We start from the raw sequence: 26112 nt of genomic DNA on the forward strand, positions 1-26112 counted from the left end.
TCGCCCTAAAATTGGAGACTAGACAACTACCTACCTCTTACAATTCGCGACCCAGGAAAACTTGGTACTCATTTCTCACATCTAAGAATACTTGCATTCTATTCTCTCTCTCGGTGCGACATTTACCAAGTGCGAAGGCTGTGTGGTGCAGGGAGCACAAATTTAATAAAGACAATTACTTTTACCAAACAGGATGAATGGAGATTCTGCCAATCGAGTGTACGGCACGACGTAACCCTGCTAGGAAGCACGCTTGTCTTCTCATATTACCTAGTGCGAGTACAGTTCCCGAGGCCACATGCTGCCTTAGCCTTTATTGATAAGCCCGCTCATATGTGATGGCAATTGCACCATAAAGCCTCAAGTTAGCTTCAGTGAAAGGTCTACTTGGTAATTCGACCGCACTAATCCCTGTGCCCTGGCAGTAGGCGCAGACTGTTGGCTGCATAGTGTGGGAATTCTGAGCCATAACTTTCTGCTTATTCAAATATTGCTAGGCTCTTTCTACGCTGCCAGCCCTTTCCGCGCCAGCAATTGCTCGATCTAGATCGTCCGTTTATTATGTCGCCCCTCCCCCCTCCACCCAAACATCTTCTCCCGTATCTCGTGTATCTTCTCTGAACCCCTACGGAAGGGCTAGATTAGGTACTATACGACCTTCTGCTGGAATATGCGATCAAAGCACAGTTAGCATTGTGTTCGGGCATGATTGGGTCCACGCCCTCATAATGATAATGTGTTGGGCAGTGATGCGTGTCCTTTTCTGAGGGGCCAACCAGCCTTATAGTATATAAGCGTCGGCAGCTATCGATATATTTGATACTTCTTATCCTTGAGGATGGGCGCAAGCTACTACATACTTTCAGGGTATCTCTCTTAGTTGAGTCACAAGGAACACACAGTTATTTTCTCTCGAATCCCAAAATGGCCTCATCTATCGATTACCATGCAAACAGTACGCCGGGGCCGACAGCCAATATGGAACTTAGAATCAGAGAGTATCAATAGGAGATGGTGAACGAGAGTTTGAAACGTAATGTAATCGTTGTGGTATGATCACTGCCCCCAGAGCGAATATTACATATTAACATATAGGAAGATGCCAACAGGTACTGGGAAAACACAAGTGTATGATGAGTCTTACTACGGCTTTGACTGTATGGCTAATAGGAGCAACAGAGCCATATTACGGATTCTGGCAGACATAGACAAAGGAGACACTTGCTCTAGAGGTGCTGTAACTAATAATTACTAGTTCGTATGGCTACTCTGTCCCACAGTTGCTTTATCTGAGCAGCATATACATACAATACGAAACCGTGTTCCTTCTATGTGGTGCAGAGGGTTCACCAGTAGCGATCAGGTGGAATACTGGAAAGAGAAGACAATATGGGATAATGCCTTGTTGAAAATAAAATTGCAGTTTCGACATATCAGGTTCTATATGACGCACTATCCCATGGTTTTGTTAAACTGAGCCAAACCTCTTTACTCATATTCGATGAAGGTAAGACTCAGAGAGACTGACTCCATATTTAGCCCACCACTGTGAAAGGGATCATGTTGCGAACAAGATAATGCAGGACCATTACCATAAAAAGCACCAAAGTGGTGCACAAAATCTACCGAAGATACTTGGTCTGACTGCTTCTCTATATTTTATCCGACTTGTCATCTTTAGAGTAAGTTATTGGCTGCCATTATCATGCTTGTTATATGCGAACTCTGAGTTATAATTATCAAGGACCGTGGAAAGCAACCTGGGCAGTATATGCAAGACCCCTCGCCAATACTACGCGCAGCTCCTGCCATTCACAAACCGCCCACTTAGATTGCCGCGCCAACCTTCTTATACGATTACGAACTGCACTGTCAAGGCACCAATACTGGAAAAGTTATGTGGTATTTTGTCCTCTGAAGATGAAGAGCAAGCAACTCAAACATATCAGACGCTTCATACAGACTTCGGAAAGCATTAACCAGGAGCTTGGGATTTGGGCCGCCACAGAGTACGTGCGAAAATCGAACATGCATTTAAAAAAAAAAAAAAGGCATGCGAACGGGCGCTGAAAAGACTTCGCCATGGAAAATTTTACTAAAAAATTGATCTAATTATCATTTACTCAGATGTAGCTGCTAGTCAGAAAGACATAGATCATTATCTAAATTATTCATTCTAATTGCTAGGTTACAGTTAGGGTACAAATGAGATATAACAGTCGGATATAATCACTCCACACTTAACTTGAATTTTGAGCTGGCCTGACCTGACCTGATTGTTAGTCACTCCACTGTGACTCTCAAGATTTCTTGATTATTTATTTGTAGAGATTAGTTGGGTGAGCAGGCTCATCCTTACTATCATTATATTTACCCTAAGCCAATCCTGGTCGCGCGACAGTAAAGCAGCTCTTATCCTGAGCTCACCCAAGCAGTACTGTCAAATCCTAGGATCGCTTCTCTGTCCCAGTTAGCTTAGCCCTGTTGGTATATGTACTGTTAAACTATATTAAGAAGAAATTAACTGATCATTATCTAAGAAGTAACTTAGTTATAAATGAAAGAAAAGAAATAAGTCTGAATAATACCGCGTACTTATGTATAAATAAGAATAGATGAGTATTCTATAGCTAAGCTTTCAAATATATAATTATCTAAAGATAATTGTATTAAGCACGAAGAACAGAAGTAGTTAAATATATGAAATAATATTTTTATATATTTTATTTTTTATATATTATATCATATACTATCGGGTCTGCTGTATACTGGAGAATGAATTGGTCTTTGATGACAGATCACAGTAAGGTGAAATCTCATTGGAAGCACATTTCTCTCACCTTGATTATCTTTAAGTAAGCGTCATATTTACTATATACGACATCCTGTTACATGCCCGGCTCAGTTTGAGATGACATAATATACTACACACTAACATAACACCCCTTACGTAGTGCCCTCTTTAGATTCTTAATATTCTATAGTGCAATCACACTTAATCCAGAATACTGCTACTCCATGACGACGATTCTCAAGATTCATGATGGGGCTAGTACTACTGGTAAATTCGATCAATGCTGCACGTTCATTTTCTTATCACTGATCTTGAGTCGTCATCATATATATAACTATGTATATCTTCTTTGATTCTAATATGGCCTTGCCGCATATAACCAGAAACGGTAACTAATAAGTATAGCGGAATCCGACCTGGAATGGTGTTATTAAATAAAAATAGAATATCCAAGGACCTCAAGGGCAAGACATACCATGTTCTGGATAAGTTTTCCCTTGTGCTTTTGCTGTCGATTCAGGTACCAGAAAAACAAGGTGAAAACGCACACCAGAGCTATCATTAGGATATGGGATCTGTTTTATCAGTCAGTAAGTGTTCGAAAATGGCTTTGGAGTATGGGGTGCTTGCCCGATAGACACCCACACTGCCGTCTCATATCGCGGTGCTTCCTGCTGTCGTACAATGTAGCTACCCGCAACGCCGCCCAGGCCGTTACAGGCTGATACTGCCGCCGCTGTGGTCGCGCGGTTCCATTGGCCGACGACGTTATTGGCCATAAAGGCATTCAGAGTTGCCCAGTTGGAGACGTATGCTCCCGTCGCGAGGAACGTTCCGATGTATCGGACGGTGACTTGCGTGGATGACGGGAGGCCGAACATGAGGAACCCGGCGATGAGGCAGAGGGCGTTGAAGGCGATGAGGGGGCCGCGGATGCGGAATCTGTCTCCGACGAAGGAGGTGAAGATGACGGGGATGACAGCCCAGTAGTAGGGCTGATAATAGGATGCTATTAGTATTCGACTATAAGTAGAAGATATGCGGGTGAGGGTATTACCGGCGTGGATAGGAGAATTGAAGCGTTGCTCGAGAACCCCATGCCATCCTCGAGAATCATGGGGAGGAAATAGTTCAACGCAGTTGATACCAGGTTCAACAGGAAGTACATGCATGCGAAGCCGTACAGTTTCGGGTCGGCGAAGGGTGCGAGAACCTTGCGCCATGAGAACGGGTCCGGGACGATATCATCACGGTCTGCCTTGATGCGCTGAGCAGCGACACGGGCCTCCAGCTCGGACATGAAGCAAAAGCTACGATGCGCATTCTCTGGAAAGTCGATGATCCACCAGTAGGTGGCTATTCCAATGACACAGCTAATGAGGCCCTGCACGAGGTACATCCAGCGCCAGCCTTGCATGCCTGCTTTTCCATCCAACAATTCTAGGCCGTAGTCCACGATGTAACCTGTCGCAAGACCGATGACTTCACCCGACTGCATCAGGGCGAATCGCAGCTGCTGCTCCCGCCGCGGGTACCAGGCGCTGATGAGATAGGTCAGACCCGGGTATATTCCCGACATGGACATACCCAGGAGCACGCGGAGGGCGATCATCTCCTTCCAGGTGTGGATAAAGGCCGTGCACAATGTGATCAGTCCGAAGGCGAAGGCAATGCATGCGAACCAGATGCGTGGCCCGACCCAGCGGACTGCGATGGTCGATGGCAGCTGGAAGACGATACTGGCGATGGTGAAGATGAAGACTGAGACGGAGTATCGCGTGCCCACCAGATCAAGGTCGTCGGGCATGCTGGTAACCGAGGCCGACGACAAGATGCCGGAATCAAGCAGATTGAGACTGCACAAGATACCAGCAATGGTGCAGAGGCGCAAATCGGTCTTCCATCGGATTCGAGTCTCCAGAGCCTTCAGTTCTTCCGGGTCGAGATCCGCGTAACCTTGGGCTTCCCGCATGCTTTCGACCTTACCATGGTGGCTCTCAACAACAACCGTCTCGGAATATTTGGGATCCATGATGTACACGCGAGCGATTGAAGAACAGATGCGACAGTCGCGAGCGTAGTGGCATATTCTGAGGAAGAGTTGGCAGCAGCCGACTTATCTATCATGTCTCCTCCACTTTTAGTTTTCAGCGGGATTTGGACCAGCTTGCGACCCATGCATAGTTCCGTTCGCTAGTCGTTCTTCAACCTGGACGGCCCTGCAAATTTTGTCCCCATCTGGAGCATCCATTGGCTAGGATAAGCCGGGAGATCTCCGAAGGAGAGCTGAGCCCTCGTAGCGCCCAACGCTGCATTGGAAGTCGCGGGGCATTAATCAATTGCGATTGCGACTAGTGATGGCGAGGGCGGACAGCCATGCTGATTCGGTGGCGGTTTAATATCTGGCTGATGAAGCTGATGAGATTGTTTGCGTGGATGCTAAAAGAAGCCAATCGAAGTATGACTTGGTAGATTTTGCTTTTTGTTTAGCGACTGACACAGCAATCATAATGCAGAACAAGCTCCAGTGGGGAATGTATATCTTTGAATATGTCCGACAGACTATGAGTGGAGTAGCAGTTGTCCTCTTACTGTAGTCTAGACTACTAAGTAATAGTTAATTATGGGTGAGCTGATTAGAAATCGATGGTTGGATAAGCAAATCCCGAGCTGAAGTGTGCATCAAGAATGCAACCAGCGACGGGCAGGAAATTATTTTCACCGTGAGACAACATCTGCATGGTCCAGATAGAAACAAGTAAACAAGCAATATATTTAGTTAGGTCATTGAATGTGATCGAATTTCTAGAAGCATCAGAATAGATTGCTTCTATGAAATGTATAAAAAGGTAAGAAGTCCTGCCTGAGGTTCGGGATCCGCATGATCCCTGCTTTGATTGGAATTCATTGAGAGTTTAAACACTCAGCAATTCTTCTACACCCAGTTTTTATCTCTGCTATCTATCTAACCACTATCCACTATCTATAAATTCTTCCAAGGATCGCCTCTCCATTCCAGTTGATTATTTGCTCCTCTCTCAATGGCTCACGGGAAACTCCATGGGTCCATTTGGCCCCCCCCCCGCGTCTTCTCTCGTCAGGCCTGCGACCCACGCCGGTTCTTTCGGGCGAAGGGAGCCAAACAGCTCCGTGAGGAGATCCATGGTTGAAAAGGAAGGGGACCTGAACACCTGCGATGGCCACGCTGCTGATTCTGACTGACTGATCGTCTGTCCTCTCCATTCCCCCCTGGTTCTGCCATATAGAAAGATGGCTCTATCCTCCTGATCTTCAATCAGTTCTCTCACTCTCGACTTGCGCTTGTGACTGCGCGATCCTGTGTACCCGTTCCTGCTGGCTGTGACTGATCCAATCTTCCCTTTTTCACCGCCGCAGCTTTTCTCCCCCAACTTAGCTGTCGACAGAGCTCCCCTCTTAAATCACTTGCAGCTGCCACCTCAGCAGTACCTCCAGGCGACTTGCGCAACCCAGTCTCCTTTCTTCCTCTCCCAAGATGGTCGCACTCATCCCCCCTCCTGAGCCCCGCACCCTGCTGCCACCTCTACTCGCCTGTCTTCCTACAGCTTTCGTATCGCCTCAACCCCCTCCGGCTCTGCTACCCCTCCTGTCTCCCATTCTCCGTCAACGGGTCAAGATTCTAAGCTCCGTATCTGCCTCGCCCACCGAATCATGGCTCCGACTGCTGTGCTGGGATGCTGGACTGGCTGAGCGTCTCCAAACATTGGTGGATGGCGCAACCTTCGAGCCACACCCGGTGTCGGGTGAAATTGAGCTCCCCGACGAGCTCCCCGTCAGGTACATGCGTGTAGACGAAGAGACCCTACGGTCGCGCGTAATACTTCCCGAATTCAGCTTGAAAGTCATCTACCTCTGGTGCCCCGACGATCAAGAAGGCGGGGGCCCCGCGTGGCGGGTAGCAGAACTGTTACCGGATGAAGGCAACGTCGATGACGGTGAAGACTGGTCTGTGTCCATCGGGGAGGCCAATGCTCTCCAGAAAGACCGTCTGCTAGAGGACGCCCTAAAAGCAGGCGAGGCCGCTGAACAGGCAAAGAACCAAGAAGAGGAGGAAGATGATGACGATGACTACTGGGCTCAATACGATGCAACTCCCGGAAGAACTCCTGCAAACAAGACACCCGCTCCTAATGCCGTTTCATCCCTGCAGCAGTCGGAAGCGGATTACTTTTCTCGCTACGGTGATGTACAGCCTGCCATGGATAACCATGATCCCGAGGAAGACCAACCCGAGGTCGGACCCTCCTCCCTCAATGGCGATATGCTGGCCAAACTGCTTCAGCGACAATTCAATGGAGACGAAGCTGACAAGCCAATTAATACTTCAAATGGTGTTGCTACCAATGGAGATCATGCTGGCTTAAACCACCCTCGACCCTCTTCCATCTCTTCTGCGAGCTCCGAAGCTGTCGCCCGACTCGAACAAGAGGCTGAGAACCAGTCGGCGTATGAAGTGGGCGTCAAACAGCATATTGGCTCGAGCATCAAGGGTCTGTTCCGACTGGCTAAAGCTACCGGCATCTCGCGCAGTGACTTTCAGTCACTTGTCAAGACGGAACTTGAATTACTGAACGTGTCGGACGACGGTTGAAATAGGTGAATGTGGGGTCATTTTTCTTTCTTCATTTTCTCAAATTGTATATACTGCATGCGGTCATGTTCAGCGTTTGAGGTGCATTGATTTGGCATTGGATATCCCCAGGTAGTTTTGAGGAATACGTTGATCGGGTTCATCAGCACCATCATGATAACATTATATAATAGCTCAAATCCAAATATTGAATTTCCGACGGATAATGACGATCGAACCCTGGAGGCAGAACTACGCAGTAGCGCTGAAGTACACGTGTTTCATCGCGCGACGTTTCCCATAAATTGGCCCTGGACGGGGGCTTGTTTCAAGTTCGGACCAACGCCTTGTTCCGTTCCGCAAGCGTTTGGGAGGCCAGAAAGACACGCAATCCGCTCCCATCGGCAACAAGAAAACCGCGCCCCCCCCTCTTGCTGCTGCGGCTGTGACCATTAAGTATATTCATCCCTTCGGTCTATCATGTTCTTTTCCTGACTGGCTTTTTTCTTGCTTTTTATTGTAAGTAGCCCTCCTACAAAGGCACAAGCATGCGAATGCTTTCCTGCCCGCTCCGTCCAGCTTGCTGACCTGACCCCCCGTATGCGGCTTCTAGAAGTCCATTAGGTGTCATTCGTTCGTTCCTTTTTCTTGACCACACTACCTAATCATGTCTTCATCTCCTTCGCCCTCTCTTCGCAAGAGGGGCGGCAAGAAGGAGAGTACTCCCGTGCCTGCGGATAAATTCTCTTCTCCTTTGTCCAAAGCGACTGCTCCTCGTTCGGAATGGGATTACTGGCTGGCCATTTCCATTCTGACCGTGCTTGCATTCGTCACCCGTTTCTACAAGATTTCTTATCCCAACGAGGTCGTTTTTGATGAGGTGCACTTTGGAAAGGTAGGCTGGCAATCAATTGATCGTTATGAAGCTCCATCATGGCGGGTTGCTAACGGGAATCCGCTCTAGTTTGCCTCGTACTACCTCCAGCGCACTTACTTCTTCGATGTCCACCCTCCGTTCGGCAAGCTCCTTTTCGCCTTCATGGGCTGGCTGGTCGGTTATGATGGCCACTTCCTCTTCGATAACATTGGTGATTCCTACATTGAACACCAGGTCCCCTACGTGGCTCTTCGGGCTATGCCGGCCGCGCTCGGTGCCCTGACTGTTCCCGTTGTGTTCCTAATCATGTGGGAATCTGGATATTCGCTGCCTGCTTGTGTTTTGTCCGCTGGTCTTGTCCTGTTTGACAATGCCCATGTCGGAGAGGACCGTTTGATTCTTTTGGATGCCTCGTTGGTCCTGACCATGGCCCTGAGCATCCTCTGCTATATCCGCTTCTACAAGCTGCGTCATGAGCCATTCGGACGGAAATGGTGGAAGTGGCTGCTCCTGACCGGTGTGTCGCTTAGCTGCGTCATCTCCACCAAGTACGTCGGTGTCTTCACTTTCGTCACCATCGGTTCCGCCGTCATGGTTGATCTGTGGAACCTCTTGGATATCCGCCGTCGTGGCGGTGCTCTCACCATGTTCCAGTGGGGTCAGCACTTCGTTGCTCGCGCTTTTGCCCTGATCATTGTGCCCTTCTTCTTCTATCTGTTCTGGTTCCAAGTCCACTTTGCCATCCTCACCCGCTCCGGCCCCGGCGATGATTTCATGACCCCCGAGTTCCAGGAAACTCTCAGCGACAATGTGCTGAGCGCCCAGTCTGTCGGTATCGAATACTACGACACTATTACCATGAAGCACAAGGATACCAAGGTCTATCTTCACAGCCACCTCGAGAGGTACCCCCTTCGGTACGATGATGGACGTATCTCCAGTCAGGGCCAGCAGGTTACCGGATACCCTTACAACGACACGAACAACCAATGGCAGATCATCCCCGCGGTGCCTCTGGATGTGACTGACATCAGCGGACACAAGGTGCGCAACGGTGATGTTGTTCAGCTCCGCCATACGGGCACAGACACGATCTTGCTCACCCACGATGTTGCATCTCCCTACTACCCGACCAACCAGGAGTTCACCACTGTCTCCCATGAGATTGCCAACGGTGACCGGCACAACGACACGCTGTTCGAGATCAAGATTGAGAATGGCAAGCCCGGTCAGGCATTCCGCACTTTGTCTAGCCACTTCAAGCTGATCCATATGCCCACCCGTGTGGCCATGTGGACTCACACCACGCCGCTGCCCGACTGGGCCTTCAAGCAAGCCGAGATCAACGGCAACAAGAACATCCTCCAGACCAGCAATTTGTGGTTCGTTGAGTCTATTGAGTCCTTGGAAGAGGACAGTCCCCGTCTGGTCAAGGAAGAGCGCCAGGTCAAGCACCTTCCTTTCTTCCGCAAGTACCTTGAACTGCAGCGTGCCATGTTCTTCCATAACAATGCCTTGACCAGCAGCCACCCGTACGCGAGTGAGCCCTTCCAGTGGCCTTTCTTGCTCCGTGGTGTCAGCTTCTGGACCAAGAACGACACCCGGGAGCAGATCTACTTCCTTGGTAACCCGGTCGGATGGTGGATCGCCAGCAGTCTGTTGGCGGTGTTCGCTGGTGTCATCGGTGCTGACCAGCTGTCTCTGCGTCGCGGTGTCGATGCTGTGGAAGAGAGTAAGTGAAAGCCCTTGTGATTTTCAACAAGCAGCTACTAACGAGTGATAGTTTGGGGCCAAGGTTCCCGTTCCCGTCTGTACAACAGCATGGGATTCTTGTTCCTGTGCTGGGCCGCCCACTACTTCCCCTTCTGGCTGATGGGCCGTCAGCGTTTCTTGCACCACTACCTCCCCGCTCATCTTGCTTCCGCTCTTGTGGCTGGTGCCTTGATCGAGTTCATCTTCAACCTGGAGCCGCTCTCGGTCATCCAGCGTGTGCGGTCCGAGGATGACCCGTCGGGCAAGGCCAAGGCGTCAGCTTCGGTTGGACGCTTCGTTACTGCCAAGGAACGCATGGGCACCAAGTCCCTTGTTGCGGGCTGGGCCGCGACCCTGGTCATCCTGGCCGGTACGATCTACGGATTCGTCTTCTACGCCCCGTTGACCTACGGCACCCCGGGTCTGGATGTGCCGGGTATCCTTGCCCGCAAGTGGCTGGGCTACGACCTGCACTTTGCCAAATAGATGAATGGCGGTTGATTAAGCCTGCAGTTGGCAGGAAAGAAGAGTATGTAGGGTTGGTGAACTCCGGTTTAGGCCGGAGTAGGCGTTCTGTAAGATATAATAGGTGTCTTGGGGTCAGATTCTTACGTCCATCCAGAACCGCCGTTGGGTGTGTTCCGAGAACCGCCTTTTGGCGTGACTGGGATGATTTTGCTCGATTTCTGAGTTCTCCCTGTTGATATAGCGAATGTTATGCATCTTATCTAACTCCTTACTATCTTCAGTATTGTTGATACGGGTTCAGACTACCATAATTCTACTTGAGGAAGCTCCATTGATCTCATCACTCATAATAGTATTCGGTGATCTATACAAACATTCAAAAAAAAAAAAAAAACTCAAACCAAACGCCAATACACAATACAAATCTCATCTAGCAGTTCCAAACAAACAAATATAACAATCTAATAAGCCATGCGCTTCCCAATCTCACTTTCCCAATTCCTGGCCTTCTCAAACCCATTCGACGCCGTCTGAAAGTCCACCATAGCCTGATACACCTCCTGCTCACTGTTCAGCACAAACGGACCATACTGCACGACCTTCTGATCCAACGGCTGACCCGCCACCAAAATGAACCTTCCTTCCTCATCCGCATTCTCCGGCACCGACGCCTCCACATAATCACCCTGCTGCTCAAACACCACATTATGAAACTCCTTGATTGTCTTCGTTTCCCCACCGGACCCGAAAATCGTCTTCCCAGCCAAGGTATACGCAAACGCATTCCACCCAACCGGCAACACCTGCTTGACCCGACCGCCCGGCTTCACCGTCATATCCAACAACCAAACAGGCGTATACGCCAGATCCCTTACGGAATCCACTCCATGCGACTGGCCCGAGATGACCTTCACCGTGACGCGCCCATCATCCGCCTTCGCAATGGGGATCTCTGACGCCCGCAGATCACGGTACCGCGGCTCGCACATCTTCAATTCCTTGGGCAGATCCACCCACAGCTGCATGCCCACGTTGGGACTCCCATCGGGATTCTCGTGCGGCATCTCCGCGTGCATTATTCCCCGGCCGGCGGTCATGAATTGCAGGTCTCCGGGGCCGATCGTGCCCCGGTTTCCGGCGAAGTCTTCGTGGTCCACGCCGCCCGAGAGGAGGTACGTGATGGTTTCCTGCCCGCGGTGTGGGTGGTCGGGGAATCCGGCGCCCTTGCCGATCGTGAAGTGGTCCAGCATCAGGAAGGGGCTGAAGTTGCGCAGGTTGCGTGTGCCGATGGAGCGGCGGACGCGCGCGCCGGCGCCTTCGGCTTGTTCGATGGCGAGGAAGGCTTGGCGGATGGCGCGGGGGACGGACATGTTGGATGGATTTGTGTTGGTTGATGTGGCGGTGGTGGTGTTGGTAGATGTAGTAGTAAAGAATCTAGTAAACTGGTAGAAGAAAGTAGATGTAGATGTAGATGTATTGCAAGTCAAGACAATAGCAATGATAGCGATGAAAAACGAAACGAGGAGTTTCATGGGGTTCCTGTGAACGGCCTTTTATAATTTGTCTGAGGGCAGTGCGAATGATATAGAAGGTGCTGGCTACGATGGGATAGTTAGAATTTGGGGTTTAGTCAACTTCTTATAATGATTTGGGTAAGCTGATGATTCGATTTAGTTAAAACTAGGTTAGTTAGCTCAGCTTAGCTTAGCTTAGCATAGAGTAAGTAATCATAATCAGAATTATTCTTTTTGGCTGGTGGGGGGGGGGAAAGGAAAGTCAATTGTGGGGGAGAGAGAGAGAAAATAGTACTACTACGTTTCTCCGTAACCAAAAGTAGTATGCTGGATCATGAATGTGCACCATGGGTCAAGTTCTTACAAAGATTGCCGTCAGCAGTTTTAGCGCCATTATTCAGGGCTGACTCAGTGGGGTCAGTGCAGCTGGGTTGTTCTTTCTTTTTTTCCGTGGACGGATGAATGTCGCGTCAGACAGCCCAGGCACTGTCTAATGTCAAGGCAATGCCATAAAGATGTCATACGGTGTGCTCTAATGGTAAGGAACATAGATTAGTCGAGATAGTGCAGCATCCTGCCAAACTGGTGATTGCCGATAGAGAGCTTTCAGGAAGCGGAACTCTCATACACCAACCTCTCATAATGTTCTCCTTATAAATATAATGAATGAATAAGTTAGTACATACGACCATAGGGTGTGGAAAATAGGGCTTCCCGTCCGCTCAGCCGTACTCAAGCCACACGCCGGGAGGTTAGTAGTTGGGTGGGTGACCACCAGCGAATCCCTTCTGTTGTATGTTTTTTCCCATTTTCTTTTACTTTTACCATGATTATAGAAAGACATTCTTTATTTTTGGACGGATGAATTGGGGGGGGGGTGGTTTGAGTCAGTTCTTCATATTGACGGTTAGTCAGTCATGATTGATTGGGAGATGGGTGGTGTATAATTCTGGAATATGCTATCGTAATCTGTGCTTCTTCAGATGCTGGTAGTTGCATAACTTTGTACTACAGTAATTTTAGTTAAATTACTTGCTTTGTAGGTGCACGTGCTGATAAGATATCCCCCGGCTCTCCGCTGCTGCGCTGCTCTTCCCAACTGGCATGTCCCTGGGTGCATCACGGCCTCGAAGATCATCATACCCCAACTGTAATTCTGATTCTTATGCCATCATATTTACAATAATGTTCCCTTGATCGTATTCCCTGTGTATTCATTCCTACCCCTCACTAAGCCACTGGCCACCCGTCTCCGTCACGCACCCAATCAGGCCAGATCGTCGCATTCAGGAACACCGCGGCCGGCGGCCTTGACCCCGACCCGTCTCAATTGATACCCCGTCTCCTTTCTACAATCGACCATGCCTCGTCGAAACCAGGCTGCACATATTCTGCTAGCGTTGGCGTGTGCCAGCTCTACAGCTTGGGCCAGCAAGAAGGCCTTCAACATCAATGATGACCTATTAGCTTACCCTCAAGTATGCATCGCATCTCACTTGTGCACCCCTCACAGCCCAAATTTAACCGACTTCTACGTCTAGTTTGAGGTGCATTTCCCCGATGACTACGTCCTCGATTCCCATGCCAGAGAGCTCCTACGAGAGCGCAGTGATAGCTCTTCGACCTTCGCCGATGATCAAGAGAAGTCCGCCCAAGTGTACCTAGGCCGCAATACCCATGACAACAACCACGCAACCCCCCGCGATGGCGACGACGGATTCAGCTATGAGGAAATGCTTCTGGGAGAACAGCGGTTCCTCTGCCAGATCCCCCGCGTCGATGTTGAAGACCGGACCAATGCCACCGGACATCCTCACGAAGCGGACGAGCAGAAGGAGCTGGCGCGCGCGATGGATCGGGGCCTGGAGCTCCTGCGCGAGATGGAGGGCAAATGCATGTATTATATATCCGGATGGTGGTCCTACTCTTTCTGCTACAAGAACCAGATTAAGCAGTTCCACGCCCTCCCTTCGGGAAGTGGCGTTCCCAACTACCCGCCTATGGAGGACCATACAACACACTCCTTCATTCTGGGCAAATTCCCTCAGGGAGAGGGCGACGAAGATGAGGTAGAAGGGGCTTCAGACCAGAAGAAAGCTGTCACAGACGTGGCAGAGCTCCAGACGAAGGGCGGCTCCAGGTACTTGGTGCAACGATTGGATGGCGGCACGAAATGCGACCTGACAGGTCGGGACCGGAAGATCGAGGTCCAGTTTCATTGTCACCCTCAGTCGACAGACCGCATTGGTTGGATCAAGGAGCTGACCACATGTTCCTATCTCATGGTCATCTACACCCCGCGTCTATGTAACGACGTTGCCTTCCTGCCGCCCCAGCAGGACGAAGTACATGGAATAGAGTGTCGCGAGATCCTAGACCCGGAGCAAGTATCGGACTGGGAAGCGCTCCGGGAGTATCAGTTGGCGCAACGACTAGTAGAATCCGCCGTGATGGAGGAGTTCCCGGTCGTCGGAGATATCCAGGTCGGTGCTCAGAAGCTGGTGGGATCGGAAGGCAAGGAGATTGAGAAAGGACGCGTCGCGTGGGCTGGAGAAGAGATCATTGAGGTTGTGGCCAAGCGCGAAAACGGAGAAGTGCAACAATTGTCGCGCGAGGACCTGAAAAAGCACGATCTGGACCCAGAGAAGCTCGAAACGTTGAAGAAGCGCTTGGAAGAGTGGGCCAAGGGCAAGGACTGGACGCTGGAGGTCATCTCGGTCAATGGAGAACGTCAACTGCGCGGCCTCGTTGATGATGACGAGGAGGAGGAAGACAACGGAGAGGGCTCCCAGGAAGAGATGGTCTCGGATGCTCCTTCCAAGGAGACGACTGAAGCAGAGGCGGCAGGGCAGGAGCCACAACCGCAGCACCAGGAAGAACAGCAGCCATTGGAGACCGACGAAGCCGAGGAGGTAAGCAAGAAGAGGGTGAAGGATGAGTTGTAGCTAATGTGAGGGCTTTGCTTTTGCTCTATCGGGGTGCCCTTGTGCAACTTCCTCTTTGCGTCTACCATGTGTTTTCTTCTTCTTCTAGCGTGCGTTCGTAGCTACGGCTGATTATATCCCATTGCATAGATTACGATTATCCCGGTTGCCGTGTACTGGGACTATTGACCTGCCATTAATTAAATTCAATAAGTATGAAGTAAATAGTAGACTCAATTCCGGCCCATGGCGAGCACAAGAGCCAATAATGGATGGAGGCTTCCGGGGGGAGGGGAGACCATGCGTGCCCAAAGAGGCTGGGCTGACCGATAAGGGGGGGAAGGCGGGCATTCCAGGCTTGTCCGAAGCATTATTGCCGTTCTCATTCAATGTCAAAAGGGTCAGAGGAGAGAGAGAGAGAGAGAGAGAGAGATGGAATAATGTTAAGAATAATGGTAAGAAGAATAATCTCACACCGAGTTACGGAGTAGAGAAGAACTACATCTATTCTTGTATAAGACTTTTGTCAGGTGCAGATATGATCGATCGAACACCTGCTTGCTGGGTATTAATAAACTAAAAAAGTATCAAATCCAAGAAAACGTGGGTGCAGAAAACGTGACCGCCCGGCCCCCTCAGCCATCCGCGACTCTCTCTTTTCGGGCTGTTGCTCTTCCTTCTGCTGCTGCTTCATCGCCGGTCCAGTTCGGTCCCTTTTTCCCTTCCTCCTCTTTCTTTCCCTCCGCTTTCTTCTATTCCCCCGTTTCTATTCCACTTCTCTTTTAATACTTTACCTTTAAGGCTGCCGCATACCTTCCCGGTTTCTTCCCTCCGGCGAACAACCCTGGTATTGAATTCCCGTCTAGACTGCCTTTGAATCCACTAGTTACTACTACTTACTATCTACGTACTGCTTGGGTGCTTGCCAAGGCTGCCTCCTTCCACTTGGACCACTTACGTACCTGCCCACTACTAACTTAACTAGTGAGAGCAGAGAGATACTTACTCGACTCGGTACGTTTGCTGCACGGGTCTCCTGTCTATCACTCACTCTTCCTTCCTCCGCCCAATCTACCGATCTTCCTCGTCTGTACATACTATTTACCACCCTAACTTCCCCCCTCCATTCCCTCCCGCCTCTTATCCACCCGGTTCGTCCGGCTCATCCTCTCCTGATTCCAGGCCCACAGCCTCGCTCGTCCACGCTGCCCTCCGCAGCCGCGGCACACAACCCCCGGACCCTTCTCCATCGCCGTTTGGCTACCTAACGGCTTCCCACCATGGGTTTCCTCGGTGTCTACACGGCCATCTACGACTACCTCCCCCAAGCGGAGGGGGAATTAGAGCTACGCGAAGGCGATCTGCTGTACATCCTCGAGAAAGGCGAAGAGGAGGATTGGTGGAAGGCTAAGAAGAAGGCCGAGCGTGAGGATGACGATGAACCCGAGGGTCTCATCCCAAGCAACTACGTCGAGGAGGTAAGGATTTTTAGGCCTCCCTCCCCCCACCCCCAACATTTCTTGACGTAGAGTCGGACTATATCTTCAAGCTTGCATGCGTCATCGTCCGGTGTATGGTCGCCGCGGCCGGCCCTCACGCTCAGGGGTACCGGCAACGCTGCAACTCTTGTCTCCAGATTTGAGACCGCTTGTGCTAACGCAATTTCTGTCGGACACGTAGGCTCAACCAGTACACTCGGCCAAAGCGCTCTACGATTATACACGCCAGACGGACGAGGAGGTCTCCTTCTCCGAAGATGCAGACTTGATCGTGTATGATACCTCCGACCCGGACTGGACCCTGGTCGGTGTCAACTCCGATTACGGCTTCGCCCCCGCGAACTACATCGAAATTCTCGAAGATGCAGGCGCGCACCATGCCCCTGCACCAGCCATCCCATCTCCTCCCCCCGCCGAATCTGAACCCGAACCGGCGCCACCCGCCCTCCCGCAGCGACCGACGGTGACGGAGGAAGAAGTCAACGGGACCAGCGCAGCTCCTCCAATTGATGCCGTGCAGAATCCTGCCGCCGCGGCCATCGCAGATATCATCCACAAGCAGCATGCCGCTGCGACAGAACCGGAACCACCCAGAGGCGTTCCCCCGCCCCCTCAGCCGGCACGGCCAGCGTACGATGAGCCCGAGGAGGAGCCCTACCGGAACGAGCCCTCGCCACCTCCGCCTGCGTTACCACGGCGTCCTCCGTCCGAGCAGATCTCGTCGCCAGTCTCGCTGGATTCTCCTCCAGAGCCCGCTCGGCCTCCTCGTTCTCAGGTTTCTTCGGTGCGCGACGGCGACCGCGGTGGCCATGTGCAGGAATCGCCCCCGTACAGCAGAGTCGGCCAACCGACCCCTCGTTCCCCTTCCGGCTACCATATCTACAGCATCAATGAGATGGTGGAAGTAATGGGCAAGCGCAAGAAGATGCCCACAACCTTGGGTATCAATGTCGCAACCGGAACCATCTTTATTTCGCCCGAGGAGGGTGGTGATGTGCAGGAATGGACCGCAGACAAGCTCACCCATTATTCGATTGAAGGAAAGCACGTCTTTGTGGATCTGGTCCGGCCCAGTAAGAGCATCGATTTCCACGCGGGTGCCAAGGACACTGCTCGGGAAATTGTCTCAGCCCTTGGTGAAATTTCCGGCGCCTATCGCGCAGAGGGTCTGAAGGAGGTCATCGCCGCTGGTACCAGTGGAGGACAGAAGAAGGGCCAGATTCTCTACGACTTCATGGCTCAAGGAGACGATGAGGTGACGGTGGCCGCGGGCGACGACGTCATCGTCCTGGATGACGGCAAGTCCGAAGAATGGTGGCAGGTGCGGCGTTTGAAGAACGGAAAGGAGGGTGTCGTCCCAAGTAGCTACATTGAGATTACCGGAACGGTCGGGACTCCGGTGATTAGTTCCGAACCGGGCCTTTCCACTGTAGAGAAGAATCGCATGGAGGAAGCGCGCCTAGCCAAGGAGGCTTTGCGCAAGTCGCGGACCGATTCGGTTGACGGTCAGGTATGTTCCTCTCCCGAAAGCCAGGGTGTCAATTGCTGTAGGTGATGCTGACTATTTGACGCCAGAAACGCGATAGCAAGAGCAGCCACAAGCCGAGTAAGTCATCACGTTCGCCCTCAAGTGCTGAGTCTGTGGCTAATGGAAGCAGAACCGGATCCGGCCAAAACAAGGCAATGGACTGATCGCACCAAGACGTTCACTGTCGAGGCGCAATTCATTGGCCTGCAGGATGGCAAGATTCATCTGCACAAGATGAACGGTGTCAAAATCGCGGTTCCCATCCCGAAGATGTCCGTCGAGGATCTCGAGTATGTAGAGAAGATGACAGGCGTGTCTCTCGACGAGGACAAGCCGTTGTCGGACATCAGACGCCGTTCTCAACGTGTCGAGCCTGAAAAGGCCCGGTCCCCCTCTGAGGGCAAACGTGCTTCAGCTACCGCCGGAGCTTCTTTCCAGCAATCCGACTATGACTGGTTTGACTTCTTCCTCAAGGCCGGCGTTGGCCCGCACCAATGCGAGCGGTATGCCCAAAATTTCGTCAAGGACTCCATGGACGAGGCCGTGCTTCCGGACATCACCCCAGAGGTGCTGCGCACGCTCGGTCTGAAGGAAGGCGATATTTTGCGAGTGATGCGCTACCTGGACAACATGTTTGGCCGCACCGGAGCCAAGTCGAAGCTACGTAACGTAAGCTTTGGCGGCGAAGAAGTCATTGGGAATGGCGAAGAGGGTGCCGCCGGCATCTTCTCTGGCCCTGGAGGTGTCCTTCGCAACAACACTCGTAAAGGCCGGCCCACTCCCACCTCGCCAGCCGGCGACGTGGTTGACCCTAAGGCCTTTGAGCAGAAGGATGCTTCGCAGCCTGCAGAGCGCAGTGCGACACCCCCCACCACTGCTGCACCTTCCGAACCCCCGGTTCAGAAGGGCTTCGACGACGATGCCTGGGAGGTGAAGCAGCCCAAGCAACCTGCTACTCCCGCCGCCGCTCCAGCTCCCTCGACGCCAGCTACTCCCTCAAGCCCCCCTCCGGCTGCGTCCTCTCCCGCCACGACACAACCACCGGCTCAGCAACCACTCGCAGGCGCGATGGCTGACCTGTCTTTGCTTCAAGCTCCTCTTCAGCCTACGCCTGCGGCTCCTGCCCCGCAATCTCCGCCGGCGCCCTTGCCAGCTCTTCAGCCACAGCCGACCATTCAACCCCAGCACACTGCGGTGCCCGCAACGCAAGTGCAACCACAGCAGACAGGAGCCACGCCGGGCTTCTTCTCCCAGTTGGCACAAGCCGCGCAACAGCCTGCTCCGGGTGCCCAAGGGTTCAGTCCTCAAGCAACGGGCTTCCAGCAGGCTTCAAGACAACGCCCCCAGCCGCCTCAGAGCATGGGACAGAGCTCTTTGCTTCCTCCGCCACCCCAGCGACCCCTCTCCGCGCCCCAGAACTTCCCTCAGCAGCCAAACTCGTTCGGTCCGCCTCCTTTGCAACCCCAACTGACTGGTATCCCTCAGTCGGGACCGCAGATTGCTCCGCCGGGACAAAGTCTGGCCGAACTGAACCAACAGCGGTTCCAGCCCACTCTCCAGCCCCAGCCTACTGGTTTCATGCCTCAGGCTCAGTTCCAGAATGGACTGGCACCGCAGCCCACCGGTTTCCAGCCGCAGTCCCAGTTCGGAATCCAGCAACAGCAAGCTGGGTACCCGGGTCTGGTGCCACAGCCTACAGGCTTCGGGGGCTTCCAGCCGCAACCCCAGCAGCCGATGCAAACCGGCATCAATTCCGTTCTGCCTCCGCCTCTGCAGCCCCAACCTACGGGTATGAATGGTGTTGGCAGCATGCATTACAGCGCACCTCCTGTGCCGCCAATCCCGCAACAACCTACGGCTGCACCATTGCAGCCACAGCAGACCGGACCCGCCCCTGCTGTCCGGTTTGGTGTGAAGAACGAGCCTCCCAAGAAGCTCGCTCCTCAGCCGACCGGTCTCCGGGCCAATCTCGCACAAGCCAGTAAGTTCATCTACTTTTTTACTTTTTCGGGTTGGGGTCAAGCTAACGGAACTCACCAGCGCCTACCAATCCGTTTGGATTCTAATTCAAACCTGTATATATCAGTCTGTGACTTGGCGACACACGATTTTCCTTTACTATACATGGTCGCTTGCTATTTCTTGCTGGCGGGAATGGCATGCACATCATACATAAATGATGCCGCGGTTTGCTTTCATTTCTGCCACTTCTGACGCTGTAATGCGTATATCAGAGCTCCCTCTCTCTCTACCTTAGTCATGGCCGGACGCAATGGACCCACGCAGCGAGTTCTGAAGCAATGTCTCGAGTCTTGTTTACATGACGCAGCTTCAGCGATTTAGAATTTCTTTCTGATGTTCTCTTCTCTCTCTTACCTCGACGCTGCTTCCATCCCATCAATACGTAATATTGGGAAGACAGAAACTCACCCCCGTTCTTCTGCTTCCTGGTTTCTTTTGTATCCTATATTACCTCACGGTCTTCTTGCCGTGAGAGTACACATCCGCCCCCCAATTTATTTCCTATCAACCCGATCCTCATGCTCATGCTGCACGCTTCCTTTCTGCGTTCGGCCGGAGGTGTTGCATTCGTTTCTTCTCACCTTCTCATTCCGATTAATTCCTGAACATGACTATCTCTCTTGTCCCCGTTATACGTTCCGTTTTTCCTTTTACCCTTTCTGCTTTCTGCTCGATCCCGATGTGCATCTCCTTTTTTGCTTTGCAATCTTTGCATTACATGTACGGTACATATAGCTCGTGATTCAGCAGATAAAATAGGGATTATTAGTACTACTTGTGTACGATTCAGTTGCTTGGTATTGCTTGGTATTGCTCGGTATTCGCGTCACTTGGACGGTGTACCAGGTATACACGGATTACTATGATAATAACATATCATCAAGGTGATGGCTCATACTAGTACTATGCATCGATCACCTGAGAAACAGAAACTGACCTACCTGTCAAAGAGTATCATAATAAGTGAATAAAGAACTATTATTAGTAATTATACAATCCTCCTGATTAGTTAAGTAAATAAATAGTCTGTAAATAGTAAGTAGTAGAAAAGAATGGATTCACTGGGCATACTATGTCCCAATCAAGAGTGGTAGTAACTGATGATAATGCATTGAAGACTGTCAATAAAGACTACTAGTTGATTTGATTAAGTTCAAGGTTAACTACTTACAGTACTTAGTAATCACTTTCGAACAATCCATAGTTAAAGGCCATCATCCATCTGTATTTACATAATAGTTAGTATCCGCTCCAGCAATAATATTAACTTTCATCAATAAGTAATACTAAGTAGTAGTAATTAGTTGTGGTGGATTAGTACTATCCACCGACTATAACATATTATATATATACTTAAGAGTGAACCGAGAGGGGTGTGAATGCGGGTGCTATGGGGGAAAACCAATGATACTACTAATAATAATCACTGCATATAGATATAACATATATCATTGCTGTTAATAAAATTATAGGTTTCAGGGGTTAAGTACTACTTAGTGGTGCCCATCTTGGCACAGTTGGTATGTTGTAGTCTGGTAGTAATTTTAACTGACAGTTAGAGTGACGGTTGGAGATGGGGTAATATGGATATTTAGTTTGGTAGTGGCAGTGTGCCCGGATTGTATTGATCAGTAGTACTAAGTTAGCCATTTGGATATATTGGGGTATGGAATATATTCAGTCGGGGATTGTAGTATGTGATTTGTTTGTAGGTTTGTATGTACACGAGAAATGAAATATATATGTGTTGGATGTATGTATGTATGGGTGGAGAGTGGTATTGATGGGAAGTTCCAGTTTGCTTCATATATACATAGCCAAGAGATTCACAAGTCCAACGCCATTCCACGCCACGCCAATTCAAACACGTTTAATTGAGATCAGATAGTATAGTTGGAGGAAGGATGGAGATTCTGGAAGAGGTCGAGAGTCATGAGGAGTCGTGTCGTGATCGGGTTGGCTTGAATTCAGATATTCGGAGTCGGGTTAATGTGACAAGTAGGACATATCTGCACTCAATTTCCAGCTGCAGTATGAGCTAGAAGATGCTTCAAGCATCTCCCCAAATCCCAAATACGGGAAGGTCTTCGGCCATATAGAGCAGGCCATTGTCCGGGAGAATCACGTCCGAGAGTGGTGTTTGCGCCCCTGGAGCATCCGGAGGCATTCCACCGGCAGGGATGGTACCGCCTGGGGAACAACCGATGGGAATTCCGGTTGTGGTGAGCGTGGAAATTGCGGTGTCGTATGGTAGCGTGTCGGCGCCTTGTGCGCCATAGAGCGTATCCCAGATGTCACTGTCGGTTGGGCCAGTGGCGGTAGTGGTGCTTGTAGTTAAGTCGGGCGGCTGAGAAGCAGAAGCTCCGGTAAGTTTGTCGGGGGATAAAGGAGATGGTACAGCGGGGGGTTCTCCGCGATGACTGCTCGGGGTATTTGTTTCGGCAATGGGGGTTTCTTTGGCGGGCCCGACTTGGCCGAAAAGCTGGTCAACTTGTCGGCTGCGGCGCTCCATCCAATGGCGATTCCGTCGACGAACATACTCCGCCACTGCGCCTCGGAGATACTTGATGATCTGGAAGAAGCGACATGCGTGTGGGTCGTGGGGTACGAAGAGGCCCAGAAATTTCTCCGCCTTGTCCATGCCTTCCTCAAGCGGGAGCAAATTGTCGTAGTCGGCAAAGAAAGCGGCTCCCAACACCACGGCCGAGTTGAAGACGGAATTGATAAGGAATGGGAGTCTGCGCGGCAGGGTATTGTAGCGAGAAAGATCATCTACGATGTTGAGTCCGCGCAAGGCAGAGTAAACACATGCGTCGGCAAATAAGGCAATGCGGGAGTTGCTGGCCCTGCTGTCGGAGGATCCTGTTGTCTCAGTCCTATTCCGCACATATTGGGACACTCGGAAGATGAGAAATGGCCGAGTAAGAAGAATAATCGACCAGTAGTAGGAACCAAAGATGTGCGCAGCGGACAAGGTGCCTTCCAGCGTCTTGGAATCCAGCCGCTCAGTCTGCATCTGCAGAAACACCGGAAGATTGCGCACCCAAGCTCGATGTTGATTCGATATGGTTTCTGCGACGGTAATTGAGACGACTTGTCGCATATAGACTTCGGTCAGGATACGTTCGAAGATCCGGCACAGTGAGATCACCGTCATGGACAACTGCTCGTCCGGGTGAAGGCGCTGTTGCTCCCCTGGCGAAATCCCTTCTTCACGCAGATCATAGTCAAAGTCTAGTGTCGCAGGAGGACGTCCTAAGGAGGCACAAAGGTACAGATCCATCATACGAAGACTCTTCCACACCCGTTCTCGAGCCCGCCGTTCCCGGGTGCAGAAAAGCGCATTCGCGTCTTTCCGGTGAATTCCAACCGCATACGCGGCACGAAGCGCGATTCCCAAATTCATAAAAGCTCCGTTGCGTCGGCAGGCGCCCAGCATGTACATCGAGATCAAAACATAGGACTGGATAGTATATATACTCGGGGTCTCCGTGAAGGCAGAAAACGCTAACTGACGGCCGCTGACGAAGTACTGCTCAGCCAGGGATTGATTGATATCAGACACCTGCGCGCCAATCGCAAGGACGAGATAAAATATCGAGCTGACAGTATCCTCATCACCCGTCGGATTCTCGACCCAATTTGCAAGCCGGGGGTGAAACTCGTTGAGGTCGAACAGATCCAACAGCGGGCTTGTAGCAAGCACAAACTGGCGCGCAAGCCTCTGAGCTTCTTCATTGCTTGGTGGCGATATCAACGGTCCTGTTTGTGTTGTAGAGCCACTCTGGAACGCCTCCAGCATCGAATGTCGCGAGTTGTCCTCCGTGAACTCGCATCTGCCGATCGAAGTCGATACAATCCTCCGCACACTCTGTAGGAAAGACAAGCTGGCGGAGTCGCCAACGTACATGAATTTGCCTTGTCCATCACGCAGTAGCCTAGCCACCTTGGGCACAGGCGCCGTCCCATCCTTGTCATCCGTAGCCTGTTGTTCCATATTGGCACTCCGGTCTTCGAGCGAGTTCAAGAGTCGGTCCATGGCGGTCTGACGCTGTGGGGTCGGGACTAACCGTTCGCTGAGAAGCATGGTGTCCTTGGAGCTGCTGCTATTCGGTTTGAGTAGTCTCGCCGGTTTGTCGGAGAAGTGACACTCGGATTCTTTGCGCCGTTGGATGCAGATCGTGCATGGCTGTTCTCCGTTGCATTTTTGTTTCCTCCGCTTGCAACTATCGCAGGCGCGTCTGCAGCGGAGTCGGCCCCCAGGGGGTGGATTAGCTTTAGGCATGATGGTGCATAAACTGATATAGCGTCTGATGATCCGGGCCCGTAAATCCGCTCGAGCCACAATCGCAAAGTGATGATGTACCTGACGAGGAGAAGAGGTGCAGACCGCCTGCAGGGGCAAACCGCGGGGTCGGTTGATGGGGGGGTTTGTGTCAAGACTAGGCTGACTAGCCGAGTGTTGGATTGAACATCTCTCTAGCACATGGGAGAGAGCCAGAATGGCAAAGATATGCCCACAGGCAGATGGCGAGTCAAGTAGGGAAGGATGACCAGAAGGGAAGGATGATGGGATGCTTGGCCGCTTTCCCCGGATTGAGTCGGGGCCGCCAATTGGGGGGGCCTGCGCTGACTAAGAATAATGGATCATCATCGGGCAACTTGCTTTCGACTTCAAACCATCGATGGCATTATTGGTGACTAGTGGCTATTTACGGCCTTGATAACTACATTCGTACATTTCCTCCGATGCACGGCATGACCCGCACGGCTCACATCATTCCCTCTACGGCCGAGTCGATCCTTTTACTCTGGCCGGAACGATACAATCTTTCCCCAGGTATCGGCCGTGCCCCAGATTCCATGGCGCAAGCATGACAACTGCACAATCTGGCTATGATCCACAAACAGATTCACATCAATACCAAACTCCCGGATATACCAGTTGTACACCTTGGGATCTGCCGCCTCGAACATGACGCGCTCTGGGGGAAGTTCCTTCATGATCTTGGACACCACATCAGTCCGCCACGACTGCACGTTCTCGGTGATCCCTTCCGATTCAATCATCAGGCGCTCGACACCTGCGTCTAGGAACTTGCGCCCCATGTTCACCAGCTTGGCCGGGTCGGAAGTGCCAATCGCCTCCAAGCCAGACGCCGGAGTGTCACCACCAGCACCGAACTGGATTCCTAATTCGGGCTTCGCCTTTAGCTTGTACGAGTGAACCTTATCGACGAGTCGGAGCCAGTCGTCTTCAGGGAAGGACAGAAAGCCGGACGAGAGCTCAATCACATCGAATCTGCCGATAGATATTAGTTGGATGAGCTGATTTTCAAGCAAGCTTGGACATAGAAATAACCGTACCCCAAGTCCTTGCACTTGCGAAGATATTTGTCAAAGACGGCATTCGCGTCAGGGTGAGTAAGTAGATGTTCAGCCCATCCGCCCTATGCAGAAGTCACTATTAGCAAGCCTATACAGGCGAACTCTTCCGAGCAAGAGCCTTACGGTCGAGACATAGACACCGTAGTCATGAGCAAGGTCAATCAGTTCCCTCAAGGGTTTCTCTGGAAAGAGAGAGAATGATCCTAGAAGGCTGTTTAGTATTTCTTTTGTCTCACCAAGTTCAGCGGTAGTCTTACCTCCTGCAAACTTTAAGCCGTCGACATGTGTTCCCATCCTGTTGAACATTGATCAGAACTTAGACCTGTGGCAGAAGTGGTGGGTACTGCTCACGTCTCAAGCACGTCCGCCAAGTATCTTTTACCCATCACCTACAATTACGGATCAGCTCTCTGCTTTAGGGCGAACACTCTCGCCAGGCTGTGCGGTGACATCGCATACAGTATAGTATGGGCCTCTAATTTCAGTGACACCCTTCGTCCGTGGCTTCGGGGGTCGGGGGTTTGACCGCGCGAATCCGAATCCATTTTTCTTGTCTTGGAGCAATGTGACCTCTTTCTGGCTAGGAGGGGTGGAAGAAAGCGCTCGCGAAGCTCCCGTCAATACGGCAACTTTGGGGATCTGCGGCGACGCATGCTGGAGCATGCTCCTCGACGGGGCTGGGGCCACGCGGGATAGTGTTGAAAACATTATGTAGACTGATATTATGCTCTGGATAA

General features: G+C 51.3%; 7 protein-coding genes across 7 annotated transcripts; 4 read left to right on the plus strand and 3 right to left on the minus strand.

The window, feature by feature from the left end:
* Positions 1–3186: 3186 nt before the first annotated feature.
* On the minus strand, positions 3187–4826 carry BO83DRAFT_403856 (putative MFS transporter; the record flags this gene model as incomplete). The annotated part of the gene is made up of 4 exons (XM_025533656.1): positions 3187–3210; positions 3270–3369; positions 3425–3789; positions 3852–4826. 4 exons carry the CDS (start codon positions 4824–4826, stop codon positions 3187–3189), a joined length of 1464 nt encoding a protein of 487 aa, XP_025382304.1.
* A 1347-nt stretch (positions 4827–6173) lies between these two features.
* On the plus strand, positions 6174–7630 carry BO83DRAFT_189896 (uncharacterized protein). Its single transcript, XM_025526536.1, has one exon. It carries the CDS (start codon positions 6309–6311, stop codon positions 7422–7424), a length of 1116 nt encoding a protein of 371 aa, XP_025382305.1. The 5' UTR covers positions 6174–6308; the 3' UTR covers positions 7425–7630.
* A 191-nt stretch (positions 7631–7821) lies between these two features.
* On the plus strand, positions 7822–10829 carry pmt4 (dolichyl-phosphate-mannose-protein mannosyltransferase). Its single transcript, XM_025528873.1, has 4 exons — positions 7822–7922; positions 8017–8298; positions 8368–10012; positions 10064–10829. Exons 2-4 carry the CDS (start codon positions 8071–8073, stop codon positions 10516–10518), a joined length of 2328 nt encoding a protein of 775 aa, XP_025382306.1. The 5' UTR covers positions 7822–7922; positions 8017–8070; the 3' UTR covers positions 10519–10829.
* Positions 10830–10879: 50 nt separating this feature from the next.
* On the minus strand, positions 10880–12314 carry BO83DRAFT_383399 (pirin family protein). The gene has a single exon (XM_025532463.1). The coding sequence runs from the start codon at positions 12030–12032 to the stop codon at positions 10962–10964; it is 1071 nt and encodes a 356-aa protein (XP_025382307.1). The 5' UTR covers positions 12033–12314; the 3' UTR covers positions 10880–10961.
* Positions 12315–13293: 979 nt separating this feature from the next.
* BO83DRAFT_189932 (PRKCSH domain-containing protein) lies at positions 13294–15083 on the plus strand. Its single transcript, XM_025526538.1, has 2 exons — positions 13294–13492; positions 13556–15083. Exons 1-2 carry the CDS (start codon positions 13376–13378, stop codon positions 14957–14959), a joined length of 1521 nt encoding a protein of 506 aa, XP_025382308.1. The 5' UTR covers positions 13294–13375; the 3' UTR covers positions 14960–15083.
* A 1043-nt stretch (positions 15084–16126) lies between these two features.
* BO83DRAFT_189938 (cytoskeletal protein-binding protein SLA1) lies at positions 16127–20176 on the plus strand. Its single transcript, XM_025526539.1, has 5 exons — positions 16127–16416; positions 16619–17947; positions 18013–18043; positions 18096–19946; positions 20006–20176. Exons 1-5 carry the CDS (start codon positions 16219–16221, stop codon positions 20029–20031), a joined length of 3435 nt encoding a protein of 1144 aa, XP_025382309.1. The 5' UTR covers positions 16127–16218; the 3' UTR covers positions 20032–20176.
* A 1861-nt stretch (positions 20177–22037) lies between these two features.
* BO83DRAFT_326075 (coma-domain-containing protein) lies at positions 22038–26083 on the minus strand (the record flags this gene model as incomplete). The annotated part of the gene is made up of 7 exons (XM_025528030.1): positions 22038–24297; positions 24798–25289; positions 25355–25437; positions 25499–25578; positions 25633–25670; positions 25727–25764; positions 25835–26083. The coding sequence occupies 7 exons, from the start codon at positions 26081–26083 to the stop codon at positions 22038–22040; spliced, it is 3240 nt and encodes a 1079-aa protein (XP_025382310.1).
* Positions 26084–26112: the final 29 nt, after the last annotated feature.

Source organism: Aspergillus eucalypticola (assembly GCF_003184535.1).
Source record: "Aspergillus eucalypticola CBS 122712 chromosome Unknown BO83scaffold_45, whole genome shotgun sequence".
In the NCBI taxonomy this organism is placed as follows: Eukaryota; Fungi; Ascomycota; class Eurotiomycetes; order Eurotiales; family Aspergillaceae; genus Aspergillus; species Aspergillus eucalypticola.